Source organism: Ursus maritimus, unplaced genomic scaffold (assembly GCF_017311325.1).
Source record: "Ursus maritimus isolate PB19 unplaced genomic scaffold, ASM1731132v1 scaffold_9, whole genome shotgun sequence".
In the NCBI taxonomy this organism is placed as follows: Eukaryota; Metazoa; Chordata; class Mammalia; order Carnivora; family Ursidae; genus Ursus; species Ursus maritimus.
In genome coordinates this window covers 4,477,936-4,495,188 of record NW_024427107.1, presented here as the reverse complement: position 1 = coordinate 4,495,188, position 17,253 = coordinate 4,477,936, and the positions used below count along the sequence as shown (strand labels likewise).

General features: G+C 35.5%; 1 protein-coding gene across 1 annotated transcript in view; it reads left to right on the top strand.

The window, feature by feature from the left end:
* The window catches only part of PXDNL (peroxidasin like), a 450,345-nt gene that overhangs the window by 321,178 nt on the left and 111,914 nt on the right, over window positions 1-17,253 (top strand). The window contains exons 7-10 of the mRNA XM_040625808.1: window positions 4,869-5,038; window positions 7,368-7,485; window positions 12,768-12,937; window positions 15,601-15,867. Coding sequence (XP_040481742.1) covers window positions 4,869-5,038; window positions 7,368-7,485; window positions 12,768-12,937; window positions 15,601-15,867 — 725 coding nt within the window. The remainder of the gene's footprint in view (window positions 1-4,868; window positions 5,039-7,367; window positions 7,486-12,767; window positions 12,938-15,600; window positions 15,868-17,253) is intronic.

Below are 17,253 nucleotides of genomic sequence, written 5' to 3'. Positions count from 1 at the left end.
GTTTTCTTCCAAATTTTGGCAATTATATATAAAGCTGCTATAAACATTCATGTGTAGGTTTTTGAGGGGACATAACTTGCACTTCCTTTGGATAAATACTAAAGAGCATGACTGCTGGATGGCAGGGCTAAAGTATGTTTAGTTTTTTAAGAAATTGCCAGACTGTCTTTTGAAGTGGCTGTACCATTTTTTAGTCCCACCAGTGGTGAATGAGAGAGCTCTGTTGCTCCATGCCTTCACCAGCATTTAATGTCACCAGTGTCCTGGATTTGGCCATTCCAACAGATGTGTTAATGTTATCTCATTGTTATTTTAACATTCTTGTTTTTAAGTCATATCTGGAAAATGAAAAATGCCAAGGCATTTTTAACCAGGTCATAGGATGCTTTATTTTGGTAGTGGGAGAAATATTGTTTTACTTGCCTTCTCTCTCTTTTGTTGGATTTGTTTTATCACTTGTTAGAGTCACTGTCTTTGTGTATTTGCAATTTTAATTCCCATTAAATGTTTCTTTTCTACATACATTTCTATCTGGGTATCATTCTGGACTTCTCGGACTCTCAGAAAGTCTTGAAATGCTTAATCTCTTGTTTGTTTCTCTAATCCCTTTCTAGTATTCTTTCCTGTTAAATTTTAGTAGTAGCTTTTTTGTTCTAACTTCTTACATTTAATGAAACAGCATTCACTCCATTGCTGGAACACACACAGAGAAATAAATACTAATAGAGAAGCAGAGGGAGACCCTACTTACAGTGATATGCCATTATATATCTCATACGCATGTGCTATATCATATTTCACATGTTTTAAGCCAGTTTTAAGACAACGTTGTTAGTATGTTATGTTGATGAAGTGTCTGATTTCATAGATGGTACACTGATCTCTTATGGTCATGGTAAACTGACATACAGATGATTTCAGCAAACTCTTCCAGGGTTCCTGAGATCTTGGTCAGTCTGAGATGGCGAGTGCACTGGTACCTAGTGATTCCAAATCCTCAAACGCATGCCTGTCCAGGCTATAATTTACACATGAAAATCAGAATAAAGGAAAGTGACTGGGAGCTAGTAAATAAGCTCATCTACCATCCAATAAATTCTATCTTCCACATTGAAGTCTCTCAACAACTGGGGGAATGTCACTTCATGGGTCCTGGAGGTCCAAGAAACCTGTGTGAATCCCATTTGCTTTCTCACCCCAGGAGCTGTGTATAGCACCTGATAGTGGTTTCCCCATCTGCACCATATCATTTCTAACTCATGACAACCGCATTCCTTCCAAGAGTACTGAAAAAATTAATGAAATGCTTTTTAAAAAGTGCTTTTGGATCTTTAAGTGAAAGAGATTATGCAAGTACAAGTGATATATTACTCTATTTTCAAATAGCAAGATTTGAATTTGAATTTACCCCATGCTTTTCTTTCCCTTTGCAATTACCCATTGAGCGGTGAGTAGGCCCAAGTGAGTAATTATTTGGGTGTTGTGATTCTTGACTGAATACTATCAAAAGGCAGTTGTCTTTTATTTAGCACACTTAGTGTGACATTTGATTTAAGAGAATTTAAAAATAGAGAACAGTAAAATGTCAATGATTTCAAGCATAGTATACTACTAATAAGTGTGATCTAACACGGATTAAGACAACCCGCTTTTATTACTGATTTACTTGATAGCTTTTTATTTTTCAAAATTTGTGGCTTTAAATTATAGGCAATGTTTCAAAGAATGCTTTCCCAGTATGAATTTAGAAACACTATTTATAAAGGCTCCCCAAATGGATTTTTGTGCAAAAATATACTTCTAGTACTATATATTTTTTTCCAAGTATAAAGGAGGTTTTTTAAGTGGTAAGTGAAAAAAAATCCTATAATTGTTTTATTCATGCTTTGTATCCCTGCTATGGATGAATATTTTAATTGAAGTCAACGGTCATACAAAGAAGAAATTAAATCTTATTCTCAAGTGTTGCTAAAACACACAAGCATAAGGATACATATGGGAAAGTATGGATCACTGATTAGTGGAGGATTGATATGTAAGCAATGATGATGTCAGGGAAATGGAAAATTCCAGACTGTTAGGGTCCCATGACTATGATGTTCCCAAGGGAGTTATGTTGATGTCCTGGCTTTTGTTCAACTTAGAAATCTCATGGTGATACTAACAAGAATTTACACCTTAATTTTTAATAACAAAAAACTGCTTTTGATAAAATTACCAGACATTAAACTCAAAACATATATCAGAATGAACTTTGACCTCCTTAGTGTTGAAATAGGTCTGTTTTTTAGCAACGCAGCTGATACAGTAAATCAGTCAGTGTAAGGAACAGCAAGGACACTGAACCCAATACCTTGCGGAAGTGCTAGCCGACTGTTACCTCTTATACATCACTCCAGACAAGGCTGAAAGTATTCTCCATTTCAGTAATGGCTTTATTTTCTCAGTTTCATGTGAAGTCTTGATGGAAGCATTAAGCAAATAAAATCCACACATTCAGCAACTTTTTAATGAGTGTGAGACTTTTTCCCCCCTAACAATTTAATGCTGCTAAATATAACTACTGTTTTTAGTGTAATACAATTTAAGTACAATATAACTCAATCTTTTTTTTTTAATAATGATTTTTTATTATATTATGTTAGTCACCATACAGTACATCCCCGGTTTTCGATGTAAGGCTCGATGATTCATTAGTTGTGTATAACACCCAGTGCACCATGCAATACGTGCCCTCCTTCTACCCATCACCGGTCTATCCCATTCCCCCACCCCCTCCCCTCTGTAGCCCTCAGTTTGTTTCTCATAGTCCATAGTCTCTCATGTTTCATTCCCGCTTCAGATTACCCCCCCTTTCTTTATCCCTTTCTTCCCCTACTGATCATTCTAGTTCTTATGTTTCATAGATGAGAGAAATCATATGATAATTGTCTTTCTCTGCTTGACTTATTTCACTAAGCATTATCTCTTCCAGTGCCGTCCATGTTGTAGCAAATGTTGAGAACTCGTTCTTTCTGATTGCTGAGTAATATTCCATTGTATATATGGACCACAACTTCTTAATCCAGTCATCTGTTGCAGGGCATCTCGGCTCCTTCCACGATTTAGCTATTGTGGACATTGCTGCTATGAACATTGGGGTGCATATGGCCCTTCTCTTCACTACGTCTGTATCTTTGGGGTAAACACCCAGTAGTGCAATGGCTGGATCATAGGGTAGCTCAATTTTTAACTTTTTAAGGGACCTCCACACTGTTTTCCAGAGTGGCTGTACCAACTTGCATTCCCACCAACAATGTAGGAGGGATCCCCTTTCTCCACATCCTCTCCAACAATTGTTGTTTCTTGCCTTGTCTATTTTTGCCATTCTAACTGGCGTAAGGTGGTATCTCAGTGTGGTTTTGATTTGAATTTCCTTGATGGCTAATGATTTTGAACATTTTTTCATGTGTCTGTTAGCCAATATAACTCAATCTTATGAACTAAGCATCTACAATATAGTTCACAAAATTATCAGACAATAAATCTTTCTTAAATTTATTAAAAAATTTACAGTTTTCTAGAATTATTATAATTCAAATCTGGAAAGGACATGATTTTTTTTACTTTTAGAAAAAACTGTTCTAATAACTTGATATTAATATAGACCCCTAAGTTAAAACAGCTAGTATTTTAAATTTTATATGTCAATTGATTCTTTCAATTCCTTTGTTTCCTAAATGATTTTTAAGGACATTTCATACAATTATTAAAAAATTATAGCATTTTAAAATTCTGCTTAAAAATTACAGTAGGCATTACTTATTATAATAAAATTTGAACAATGTAACCCTTCTTGTATATTCATATTATCATTTCATCTCTGGAATTCCCTTGTGCAGAATGTGACCTGCTTACCACTATAGACAGACTTGTGGATTTAGCTAGCGTTGCCCTCTAACCCTTGGGATATATGAAAGAGATAATTTATCATATCTGGCCCTTTTGCTATACATCTTTTGGCAAGAATGGAAGTGTACACCATAAATCTCTTTGGTTATCTATCAATTTTATTTCTTGAGAAATAAAGTGCTGGAAAGGATTAGGAAAATATAGTAAAACTTAGCAAAAGTGAAGAACTCTAGGACCTAGATTAAGAAATATCACAAAAAAAATATGACAGGCCTACCCACCACCATCTCTAAGAGACACTTCCAGATGTGGACCTTTGTAAAATGGCATCATTTCCAGTGATAGCCAAGCCTTTTAGCACACAAGAAAAAGAAAATTTTAAAAGTCCTGCCTCTAACCTTTAGGGAGATTTGAAAACACAAGGGAACGCATGCTTATCCATATTGATGTCAGGTTGGTTTACAAGAGAAAAGAGCACGTCGTCTGGGGCTGTTGCACAGACTATACACAGCACATTTATAGGCCTCCTTTGGGTAATAAAGCCTCGACTCTTGTAAGTAACATCTATGAAAAAGTTTAGAAAAACACCTCCACCAAATATAAAGTCTCTGTTCTTAACCTGTAAAAGAACTATAACATTTTAGTATGTCTTCATCTTCTCTAAAACAAGTAAGTGTTCATTTTATCTTACAGTTATTTATTTAAATCAAATAGTATAATGCATATTAAGTAAAAACCACTTTTTGAGTCTCAAAATGCTTTCCAAAAATATTTTAATATGAAAATATATCTATTTCTGTTCAAGAAATGCAAACAGGTAAGCATGTGGTTTAATCTGTTAATTGATAACTAGAAATCCTAGAGTCAAAAATGTGACACAGAAGGTAAATTAGAGGAAGTTAAATATTTTAATTCAGAATATTCAAAAGAAATTAATAGTCCCTTTCAACAGTTGTAATTCTTGCCTGCATGCCTAGGCGTCTGGATTCCAATGCTCTAGTTTGTGACTGTGATTTAATGTGGCTGGGGGAACTTATGCAAGGCTATGCCCGAAATGGCCAAACTCAGGCTGCCGCTACATGTGAATATCCCAGAAGCCTCCAGGGACGCTCCATCGCTTCGTTAACAGTAGAGGAATTCAACTGTGGTATGCAATTTTCTCTGTGCGTGTAAAATGGAAATGTCTTTTGCTTTGCCCCTTTCTTATAAAGGTTTGTTATATGATGTCGCATTTGACAAGCATAATATCAGAAAATGTGATCAAGGGATTTAGTTAAAAGTATGGTCAATTTCCTCTTCAGCATCTGCATTTTTATTTAAGGAAGTTTTTATCATCATAAACAGAGCTGGGACGGTCCTTGAAGATCATTTAATTCAATTTTCAAATTTCAAAAGAGGAAATATTAAGGACAACTATTTTTCAACAAGGTCACAGAATACTGTGACCAGCATTAAAGTTTCCACTTATACCAGTATTACTTAAGGGCTAATAATCAATAATTGAGGTTTTTAAACTTTAGATCAAATAATTATTAATATTCATAATAGTAATGCAAACTTTGGATTTGGTAAGCATAGTTCATATTTTGACAGCTTTAATAATTCTGTCAGACTTTAATTGAAGATCCAAGTATACCTTCTTAGAAATTATTTGGTTCTCACCTCAAGCTTTTAATATAAATAAAAGAATATCTACCAGCATATCTATCTAATCTATTTTAATATATAGCTTTAAATATGAATAAATGAATATACGTACATACGTGTGTACATGTGTGATAATTGGGCTCCTTGAAAATTTACTCAGGTGATAGCTTACGGCAGAAATTTGTTTTCTAATGTCCCATTCACTGGAGGCCAATTTTTGAATTTCTCTAAGCAGGTCATTTGGAAAATTATATTAATATAATCTAATTCCATCCAGATTGAGAAGCAAAGTGACTTGGTCTTTATTTCCAAATAAATCTGAAATTTGTCCATACCTTCCACCTTTACTATCAACTTGGAGTTTATGTCATAGTCAGGTTTGCTGGGAATACAGAACACCTTAACTGCTGTTTCAGCTTTCATTTTCTTCCCTCTCCAATCTATGATACTTGGGGAGATCTCTTAAAACACAGATCTAATTATATAATTCTTTTGTAGCTTACCACACCTTCAAATGAAACACCAAATCCTTAGCAAGGTCGCACTTCCTATATGTTGTAGCCCTTGGCTACTCTGTAACCTTGATTCATTCTGCCCCTGCATCTGCTCAGTGATGTTTTAACCATCATGATGTTCTTTCAGTTCCTAGAAGTTCTTAAGCTTTTTTCCTACTCAAGGACTGGCTATATGCTATTAACTCTGCCTACAATATTCTTCTTGCTTCTCTTCATTTAGGAGCCCTCTTCTTAAATATTAAATGCTTGGAAAGGCTTTATTTAATTTCTCTCTCCACCCACCTTCCCCTACCACACCCACGCTGAGTCAGGTCCCTTTTTATAATCTATGAAATCACCATTTATGTTTCTCAGCACTTATTACAACATATTATTGTACATTTTTGTGTTCGTTTATTTTCAGTTGCTTTAATGAAACTATAAGTCCATGAATATAGAGACTTTGTTTGGATCACTGTTTCATCACTGTCTTAGCACTGTGCCTGACACACTATAATGTTGAATTATTTTTTAAAGTAAAAATATATAAATGAATCAAATCATTTTTCTAAAAAGGGTAAGGCCAAGATGTTGTTCATATGGACTTTTGATGACATGGTTAAGATTAATAGAGATCTAGGTAACATTCTCCAGACAGGTTAGATCTGGTTATTTATTAATGATTGGAAGTCTCAAATGATGCACTTACCAAAAAAGAGTTTTAGAATTTGGAAAGGTTTAAAAACTTATGCTAAGTTTGCTGTAGAAAGACAAACTTCCCTTTTTTACATTGTTCTCTACAATTTAAATTCAATAATATCCGGTTCATTAAATATCAATCACCCCACTTCCTTATTAAAATAATTTAAATGCTTCCATGTTTTACCACTAATTATTATTTGAGAATGGAAACAATCATTTATATTAATAAGTAATTTTGCTCAACCAGGTTTGAGGTCTAGTTAGAGGGCTAATTGTCTAGAAGAGTGCCTGCAAAATTGCAAGTTCAACTGAAGTACTTGGCTTGAAATATTGACCCAAAAAATCAAACTCCTCCCATAAATATGGCTGTATTGAACTACTAGAAATAAAAGCACAGGGAAATTAATTTACCTCATTGGCGATTCCTTTATGCAGTGACTCTTTCAAACTTCAGAAGTTTTGTTCAATATACGTCTAACATCGAAACTGGCATATTATTGGGTAAATGCAGTACAGTTTGTAAAAGTTTAATGTAGAAGGAAATTAAAATTATCTGTAGTCCTTTGTCGGTAATCTCTTAGAGGACTGTAATTCTGTATCTTTAAAAGGACACCAATAATTCTTCTGTTACAGAGAGTCCTCGAATTACTTTTGAGCCCCAAGATGTGGAGGTTACGTCAGGGAATACTGTCTACTTTACTTGCCGGGCTGAAGGAAACCCCAAACCGAAGATTATTTGGATACATAACAAGTAAATACTGAGCGCGGGCATGTGTTGTATTCTCTTTCCAATTTCATTAATCTATTTATCTTCCTTTTTTTCTTATAATAATATTTTTTTATTATATTATATTAGTCACCATACAGTATATCCCTGGTTTTTGATGTAAAGTTCGATGATTCATTAGCTGCGTATAACACCCAGTGCACCATGCAATACGTGCCCTCCTTACTACCCATCACCAGCCTATCCCATTCCCCCACCGCCCTCCCCTCTGAAGCCCTCAGTTTGTTTGTTTTATTTATCTTTCTTCAACTAGTTTATCTGGAGGTGAAATTTCCAAAATTGTTGGTATTTCTGGACATTTCATAAAAATGTCTTTTAACTTTCATCTTTAACTTGTTCAAAGTATCTGGAAGACTTCTTAAAATTGTAAATTTCCAGACATCGATGATTGTGAAATTGAGTAAAGGAATTTTGTATAATTTCTAGAAGGAAATATTGGGATAATAGCAAACTAGTATGTTTTAAAATTGAACACAATTTGATATAACCTCACCTTAATTATTTTATTTTATTATTTTATTTTATTAATTTATTTTTAAAGATTTTATTTATTTATTTGACAGAGAGACAGCCAGAGAGAGAGGGAACACAGGCAGGGGGAGTGGGAGAGGAAGAAGCAGGCTCCCAGCAGAGGAGCCTGATGTGGGGCTCGGTCCCAGAATGCCGGGATCACGCCCTGAGCCAAAGGCAGACGTTTAATGACTGAACCACCCAGGCGCCCCTCACCTTAATTATTTTAGTTTCAAACTGGTATTTTACATTTGGTGTTGCAAATTTCACATAGTAAATCAGTAAAACATTATGTAAGTGAATTGGCAATAAAATATATGAAAGATTATCTAAAATACTAGTCATTTATTTTATCCTTATTTTACTATTTGATAAAACATGATATCTATCAGTCTAAAAGTCTGTGAATATAGAGTTGAATAGTAATAACAACTTATAAAAAGTTAAAATAAAACTTTAAGAAAGGAGTGGGAAAGTAACGTGAAATAGATAAATAGAATGAATTATATACTTAATACAATTCAATGATAGTACTTGGACAATTATATTATCACTAATTACATTATTGGTAACTAGCATGGTTTGCATGTGTCTCCTCCATGCCTCCACAAAATTTCATTGTTTTCTGTCATGTGTATAATCAACTCTAAATTTTTATGCTTTTCTTTATAAAATATTCTGCTAAAGTTTGTGTCTTTTTTGTAATTGTATTTGTAATTGTAAAAAACTCAGGTATGTTTGTAAAATGTGTTTTTAATTCTAGCAAAAAAGTAATAAGTATAGGTTAAAAATAGCTTGGAAAGAAGGCAATTATGAATACTATTAAATCTGGAATCTGGCCCAGGAGAAAGACTTCAATTGATAGAAGACTTCAATTTATTTCCATCTGGAGATTGTTCAAGGGTACTTGAGAAATAGAAATTGCTGCTTGTAATGTCTTCAGACTGCTTGCTCTGCCTTCTTACAGTTTAATTTCAGTCATTATGTGTTCAAGGTTATAAAGGTACTGACTAGTATTCAGAAAGGGACAAATAAAAAATCATATTGCATGATGGAAGGTATGACATAAGGGTTTTAAATATGGTGACTAAAGAAACTAAAATGCATTTTAAAAGAAACAAAGAATTTGAAAAAGAAGGAATAAAATGAAGGAAAGGTGAAGTATAGGTAGAAATTTCTGTTATAATATTAGCCATTTCATATAGAAAAAAATAGAAATGAAAGGGAAGAATTTATACCAAGAAATGTTTAACATTAACAAGTCTTGCTGATTATTTGTCATCAAGTATTTTTTTAATAAAAAGATAATATATATACTGAGAGTGCATGAAATGGAAAGTATAGTATAGTAGATAATTTGAAACAAACATCGGTTTAACATAAACTAGGCTAAGAAAAAAATACTGCCAATTCATCAGAAGCTACCTAGGTGTTCCTTCCTTAACATTCTCCTGTTTTCTGCCCTGGAGATAACCTCTATCCTGACTTTAGGGTCCATAGAACAGTGGATTAAGAACTGATTAGACACAAGCAAAGGCAGAATTAGAGAATTAGAGGGTATGTCTGTTGGAGTAAATTAGCTGTCAGGACGGTTAAGAAACATGGAACCTATAATCCAAAAGTCCAGGACATATCCACTAGGAATTCCAGAAAGAGAAGTTAGATATAATGAGCTGGAGTCAACTGTTAGAGAAGTACCAACGAGAACTTTTCCAGAAGTGAAAAAAATCATGAGATTTCAGATTAAGAATTGCACTGATTCCCAACCAGGACTTAAAAAAGAAATCTATATCTGGTTCAATATGATCAGAAAATTAAAAGAGATAGAATCTTTCTACCCAAGAAAATTGGCAGATTACCCTCAAATGCATAGCAATTACACTGACAGTTAACTTTACATATCAGAAGGTGATGGCATATATTTAGCTTGTTAAAGGGAAAAATTTTAGTTTCCTTCAGTTTTATATTCAGCTAAATTATTTGACAAGTAAAACAAAGACATTTTCAAAGAGTTGAGCCTTACTTAGGGATATTTGCTAAAAGTATGATAAATAAGGAAGATATGATATGCAAGAAGCAAAGGTAAAAACGATGTATTTTTAAACGTGTTGATAAATATGAGTAAACTGAGATTGTTAAAGTATTGACCAAGTTTAAAATAAGAGAGAAGTAAAATGTTTGATGATACTAACAAAAATATAGTAAGGAGAGGGGACCTAATTAAATCATTTTCCATGTAAATGTGTTTATTGGCACATTTTCAAGGGGATTGGGTTTTGACATATGATTGCTACTTGGTTTGCATCAAATTGACAATGTGGTACAAATATTGAATCATGAAGACTTGTTTTGAATTTTTGAAGGAACATCATGATTCATGAGCAAACAGTGTAGTGAAGAAGATAGGAATAAAGGGGAAAATAACCAGGAAAGGGAATGGTGCATTTTAAATTTATGGATGTGATGTGCTGCTGTTGGTTTTAAATCATTTTAAAGAGTGAAAATTGTTGAATTCTATTGCATTGTCTAGCCAGAAGATAGATCATGTACACATTTGGTAACTTTTAATATTTTAGGAGTTCAGTTTTAGAACAAATTTTTTTGCCAACTTTGCTTTATTTCTCTGTGTGTAATGTGTGTATACAACTATTTTTCTCCTTCTTGTCTTCTCGCTCCTTTTTCTTTTGTCTGAATTCTCTATCACATGGAGGCTGAGACAAATGCCATCTTGTTACTAGTCTTTCCTTTTACAAGACTCTACCTCCATGAAGGAAGGGACTGTGTCCGTCATATCATTACAAGGAGTTGGGAAGAGTTAAATTATAGTTTATTATAAAAGGATATAACTCAGGAACAGCCAGATGGAAGAGATGCATGGGGCAAGGTATGTAAGAGGGGGTACAGAGCTTCTGTGCTTTCTAAGTATGACACTGCCCAAATCTCTATGTGTTTACCAGCTCAGAAGCTCCTAGAACAAATTTTAAGGAAACTAAATCATCCTTGGAAAAGGTGCAATTCCATTATTGCTGGCCTGTTCCATTGCAAGTAGTCTTAATTGGTTTCAAGGTTAGATGATTTTAGAATTGTATTTAAAATAATTAGTCTAATACTAAATAAGACTTTTGAATTTGTGCACTTAGAAAAAAAAACACATTACCTGATGTTCATTGCATGTTACTGACACTGAGTATTTGTGGCCGTCTATACTTACAGGAGTATCTAACATCTAGTTTCCTATGCTTTGCATTGCTGGCCATTGAAAAGCAATATTGTTTTCCCTAAAGCTAATGTCTTCAAAAATTGGAACTTAAAGTTCTCATTGACTAACTGGTAGTTCTTAAAATTAGGCTTTTCAGTGGGTGAAGAAGAACAGATTGCCTCTATCTGTCCTGTCTTCTCTTCTGCTCCACTCTAAAAGAATGGATGTGAAATATCACCATTATGTGCCTTTTTATCCTTTGTGATGAAAATTGCTGAATAAGGATGGTTTCTCCATCTCTTTAGTGCTTTAGTTTTTACATATATGAAAATAAAATGAGTTATTATTCTTCAGTGTTGGCACATTTTTTTAAAGATTTTATTTATTTATTTGTGAGAGAGAGAGAACACAAGCAGGGAGAGTGGCAGGCAGAGTGAGAAGCAGGCTCCCCACTGAGCAAGGAGCCCAATGTGGGACTTGATCCCAGGACCCTGGGATTATGACCAGAACCAAAGGCAGATGCTTAACTGACTGAGCCACCTAGGCATCCCAGTGTTGGCACGTTTTTTAATTAGTAGACCAATGTTTACTTGGAAGCCGTTGGCTTTGTAAAACAAACAAATTAAAAAAAGAAAAATAAAATCCTCTCAATGGACTTTTTCCTCTATTAAGGGTGTTATTGATGGGTGACATATAGTAAGTGTTTAATAAATGTCTATTGAGTGATGAATGTGTGTTGGGGGAAACTCTTTATGTTTAATACATTTATAGTACTAACCATACTCATGTGAACATCTATATTCCTCCTCACACATGATTATTCAGTATTTTTAAAGGGGAAAGAGAACCCTGGTAAGACCAAAAAAAATTTTGTTGAAACTTACTGATGTCTGAACTTTCTGGGTGGTAGTCTTCACTACTGTGTTCAATGGATATTCCATTTCAATTGATAAACAGCATTTTTCTAGTATCTCCAAAATGGTCCAGTTCAGTTAAGAGGGCCTAACATCCAACCACTGGGTAAATGGGTGTGTTTATTTAAAGCCATGTCGTATAATTATCCTTGGCTTTGAGTTATGTTGCCTTGAATATGAATATTTCTCTACTCTTCAACAAAATTTAAGTGCAACTGAATGACTCGCAGAAAAGTGGTGCAAAGCTTACATGTCACCATTTGATGATTCCACTTTTTTTTTTTAAATAGGAATTCAGAGGTATAACAATGTGCTGAAGTTTCTTTCATACTGGAGAGATGGTTTCAGTGTTTAAATTCATGCTGCCTTGGAAAGCAGGACATTTAAACCTCTTTCCTTTCTATCATGTCTTGACTTGAAACCTGTGTTTAGGATACAATCTCAGAAATAGGAAGGGACTACTATGATTTAAATTAAAATGATCTGAATTATTAAGACAATTTAAAAAATCGCCAAGTTGATGTACATGAAATATATTTATAAAGTCCTACATTTTCAGTCTTGTTAAGTGTTTTTGATATGATTGGGATTAAATAATATGTATGTAAAATGTGTATTTTCAGCCACTTACTGGATTTGGAAGATGATACTCGACTTAACTTGTTTGATGATGGTACACTCATGATCCGAAACACTCGTGAGTCAGACCAAGGTGAATATCAGTGTATGGCCAGAAACTCAGCTGGGGAGGTCAAGACACAGAATGCCATGCTCAGATACTCCAATCCTCCAGGTACAATCCTTTTTATGTCTCTTGATTGAACTTAATGTAAATACATCAGTTCTCCATCAGTTATTTGCACTAGAAAATGACTTTTAATTGCTTCTTTAAAGTATGGAATGCTTAAAAGTAAAACAGTTGCCATTGTCTGTCACTTCCTAATCTTTCTCAAAAACTTGAGGGTTTTTTCTCTTGCAGTTTATTTTAATTTCTTGCCTTAGTTTTATTATTTTCCAGTTGCAATACGTGCTGTCCTAAGGCTACCTGAGTCCTTTTGATTACTCATCCAGCTTCCTCAGAAGATGATCCACCATCCTCAGAGGGAATCAGTGGAACTGAGGCAGTGGAAAGGGCAGTAAAGGTAGATAGAGCAGCCCACATTCAAGACGTGGAAGTTCTGGATGTCTGGAGGATACAGATGGAGAGTTGGGAATTGCGTGGGATTTGATGAACTGTAAGGCAGAGTCAAATCATTCATGACTGTACTCTAAGTGTTTCAAAATTAGATTTTTCTGTTACAAAGATCTCCCAGGCAGCAGTTTGGAGGACAGTCAGGAGGACACAGTAAGGTGAGGAGGTCAGCAGGCTGTTGTGATGATGCAGAGGAGAGTAGTGACAAGGGCAGTGACAGAGGGAGTAGAGAAAACATCCCTGAATGAAGTGTCACTTCAACAGAAATAATGCATTTGAGTCAGAGATTGGCTGAATATGGGAATTCCTTACAGAGTTTGTCAGTAATTATAAATGGCAAATCCACTAGCTCCTTCTAAAACATCATTCACTTTCCCCTCCAGGTCAAGCCTGACACTGCACGCCGGACTATTCCTACTTTTACTTCTGGGCACCATTTCCTCCTGATCCTTTGCTAAGGTCCTCTGTTTCTTTCCCAAGGTCTTCGGCCTGCCTCAACTGTGCCCTTCCTCACACCCTCTCCACCTGCTTTTCATCCAGTCTGACTGCCCTGAGCACATTGTTTCCTCTTCCATTGAGCTCTTTTTGAGTTTTAAAGCAATTCCCAAACATCCAACTTGAATAATTAATGTACACATCAAAAATTTTATTGCCGGTATCTTTCCTGAGATTTGGATTGATCTCACTACTGCCTTATTGCTCGTTTTCACATGTAAACTTTTTACATCCCTCAAGCACATTCACCTGCACTTCATCTTATGTTTGCCATCACTGTTGATATTATGAATATCTTCCCAAAACTTCAGATTCAGCCTCCACTGCTATCTTGTTTTATCAAACTTCTAGAAAGATTGTCTTCCTTTTCATTTCCACTGCCATTCATTCACTTCAAAAACTGTTTGTACCGCAATTATTATAATAGTTGTTTCCATTTTTCTATAGCACTTTACAACTTACTGTAATATAATGATTTCCAAGGTATGATGTAGTTCTTCAGACTATGATTTGTCTTCTGTCCTCGTAGCTAAAGCATAATCTTACAAGGAAAGGAATGTCTTTTTTTTTAAGGTTTTATTTATTTATTTGACAGAGAGAGAGAGGGAGAGAGCACAAGCACGGGGAGTGGCAGGCAGAGGGAGGAGCAGACTCCCTGCTAAGCAGGGAGCCCAATGCAGGGGTCAATCTCGGGACCCTGGGATCATGACCTGAGCTGAAGGCAGACGCTTAACTGACTGAGCTACCCAGGTGCCCCAGAAAGGAATGTCTTGTGCATCTTTCTATCTTTCCAACACCTAACATTTTATATTGTTAAAATTAAATTAAATCTTGATTGTTGAATTAGACAAAATAAATTTATCTCTACTCTTAGTGGTATATTCATCTCAGAAATTAAGGACCCCCCAAATTAGAACCAATAACTAAGCATGTTTAACACCCTTGCAAGTCTTTAATTGAGATTGAAATTTCCAGAAAAGATGAAACTCTTATGAATCAATGAGTGGAACACCCCATACGGAAGTCCAAATTTTGTATTTACAAGAATACTTAGTGGCTCAATCAATTTGTATTATATTTGACTGAAAGTGACAGAAAATTTGATGAGAAACGGCTTAAACACAGTACGTGTGTGCGCATGGGTGCGCGGTTTATTCATATGCCACAAGCGGTGCAGGAGTCTGGGCAGACCTGCCACATTAGCCCAATGCTGCAATGATATCTTTCTATTCGTCAGTCCTTTGCATAGGGACCTTTTTCTCCCCTTCATAATTGTCACCTTGTGGTCCCAAGTTGACTCTTGTAACCCAAACTCATGCTGGAATGCCAGGTAGCAAACAGGAGGAAAGGCAATGATTGGACTGCTCTTTTATCTGGGAAGGAAACTCTGTGCCTATATCTTATTGGCAGAACTGTGTCACATGGATACCCTTAACTGCAAGAGAGTCTGAGAAGGGGATATTTTCCAATGGGAACATTGGAACAGTTTGCCCCTAAAATTAAAAAAAAGGTGGGCACTAGCTGTGTCTACGATCCATCGTGACATCGAGGGAAGCAGTCTGTTAAAAAAAATTACATGTTTATATAAAATCCAGATTTAAGATCCAGATATTTTAGATTTAACTATTTGAGAATTTAATGTATATATGTAATATTTTAGTATAAAGGCATTTTGAAATTGACAAAAATTTAAAAACCACAACGTAGAATAAATAAACCTTCTTAACTGCTACTGGTTGTGTCTTGTTTTGTTTTTTTCTTTCCTTTAGCCAAGCCTAGTTTTATAATCCAGCCCCAGGACACAGAGGTTTTAATTGGCACCAACACAACTTTGGAATGTATGGCCACAGGCCACCCACACCCCCATGTTACTTGGACTAGGGGCAGCGGAGAGGCCCTGGATGAATCCAGGCACCTGGCTACTTCTGGAGGACTGTACTTGCAGAATGTCACCCTGCAGGATCATGGTCAATTTACCTGTCACGCCAACAATAATCAAGGCTCTGTTCAAGCTACAGCAAACATAATTGTACAAGGTATGGGAGCAGGAGGTCATGATTGAAATGTTCATGCTGCCATACTCAGAAAATTATTTTTCAACTTAAAAAAAATAATGTCATGAATCAGTGAAGAGATTTTTGTATTTGCCATTTATTTTTGACATAATAGAATTTTCAAAATGAATCTGCTTCATGTTAAAACTTGGATTTTTTTTCACTTCAGTCTTTATCCAAATGCTAATCACCATTAACAACAAAAGAGATGAAGTCATTTGACAGCAAACTGTCAAAAGATATTTGTGCTTCAGGATACTTCACAGATGTAGGAAAGACACTTCAGATATGAAAATGGAAATGCTGTGCCCTGTATTCATAGTCACTTACCAACCTGTCTACTAACGTAGTTTAGGAATATGTTGATGGCTCTTAGAGGCCTGTGCTGTGTAACAAAGCAGTAATAAAACTATTCTGAACACCACAAGTGATTTATATGCATGGGCATGTAATCCTGTTGTAAAGAACTCATGTTTTTCTGCTATGCTTTTGTTCTGCACTGGGCTGCGCCTCCCTTTCTGTCGTAGAGGTTGTGTGTGTGGGGTTAGGTGTGTGTGCACCTGTGCGCACAGACAACACTCCTTGTGGGCTTAGAGGTTTAGTAAGCATCAGAATGTCAGTCTTACTGGAGCGATGCCAAACGTCCTGTTGTATCCAAAAGCGTTTTTCATCAGCTGACAAGAGTACAGTAATTTACAGTGATACATTTTTAGGGCTTCCTGGAGCCATGAACATTATAATTTACTTAAGAAGTTATATTATTTTACGTAACATATTTACATAAGATGTTACCGAGCAAAAAACCAGACCCTGGGAAACAGAATGAAAAGTTTGGTTTTTTTATTTTTATTTTCTTAAGATTTTTATTTATTGGGGGGGAATGAGGTGGGGGAAGGTCAGAGAGAGAGGGAGAAACAGACTACTCGCTGAGTAGGGAGCCCCATGTGGGGCTCCATCCCAGGACCCTGGGATCATGACCTGAGTCGAAGGCAGATGCTTAAATGACTGATCCACCCAGGAGCTCCATGAAAACAGTTTTGAAACATGGAGTTGGGGCAACTTTGGGGCTGTGAGTGCTGGCTTCTGGAGAGCAGAGGAATTGGCCCACTGGAAGTCACAGTACTTCATCCATCCTGGGTTTTCAGAAATCAGTAAATGTTTTCTAAATTGCTTTTGTTTAATATCAACTCTTTAAGTAGATCAATAATTCTTTGTTTCCGTTGTGTCTGAGGAAAAAAACTGCGTTTCCCCTAAAAATGTTAATACCATGAAAAACATTTTCTATATGCTAAAAAGGTGTAGAAATGAAAATTTTTCTTGATGTCTTTGCTAACTCCTGGGGGAAATTACTTTTAAAGGACCCAAATA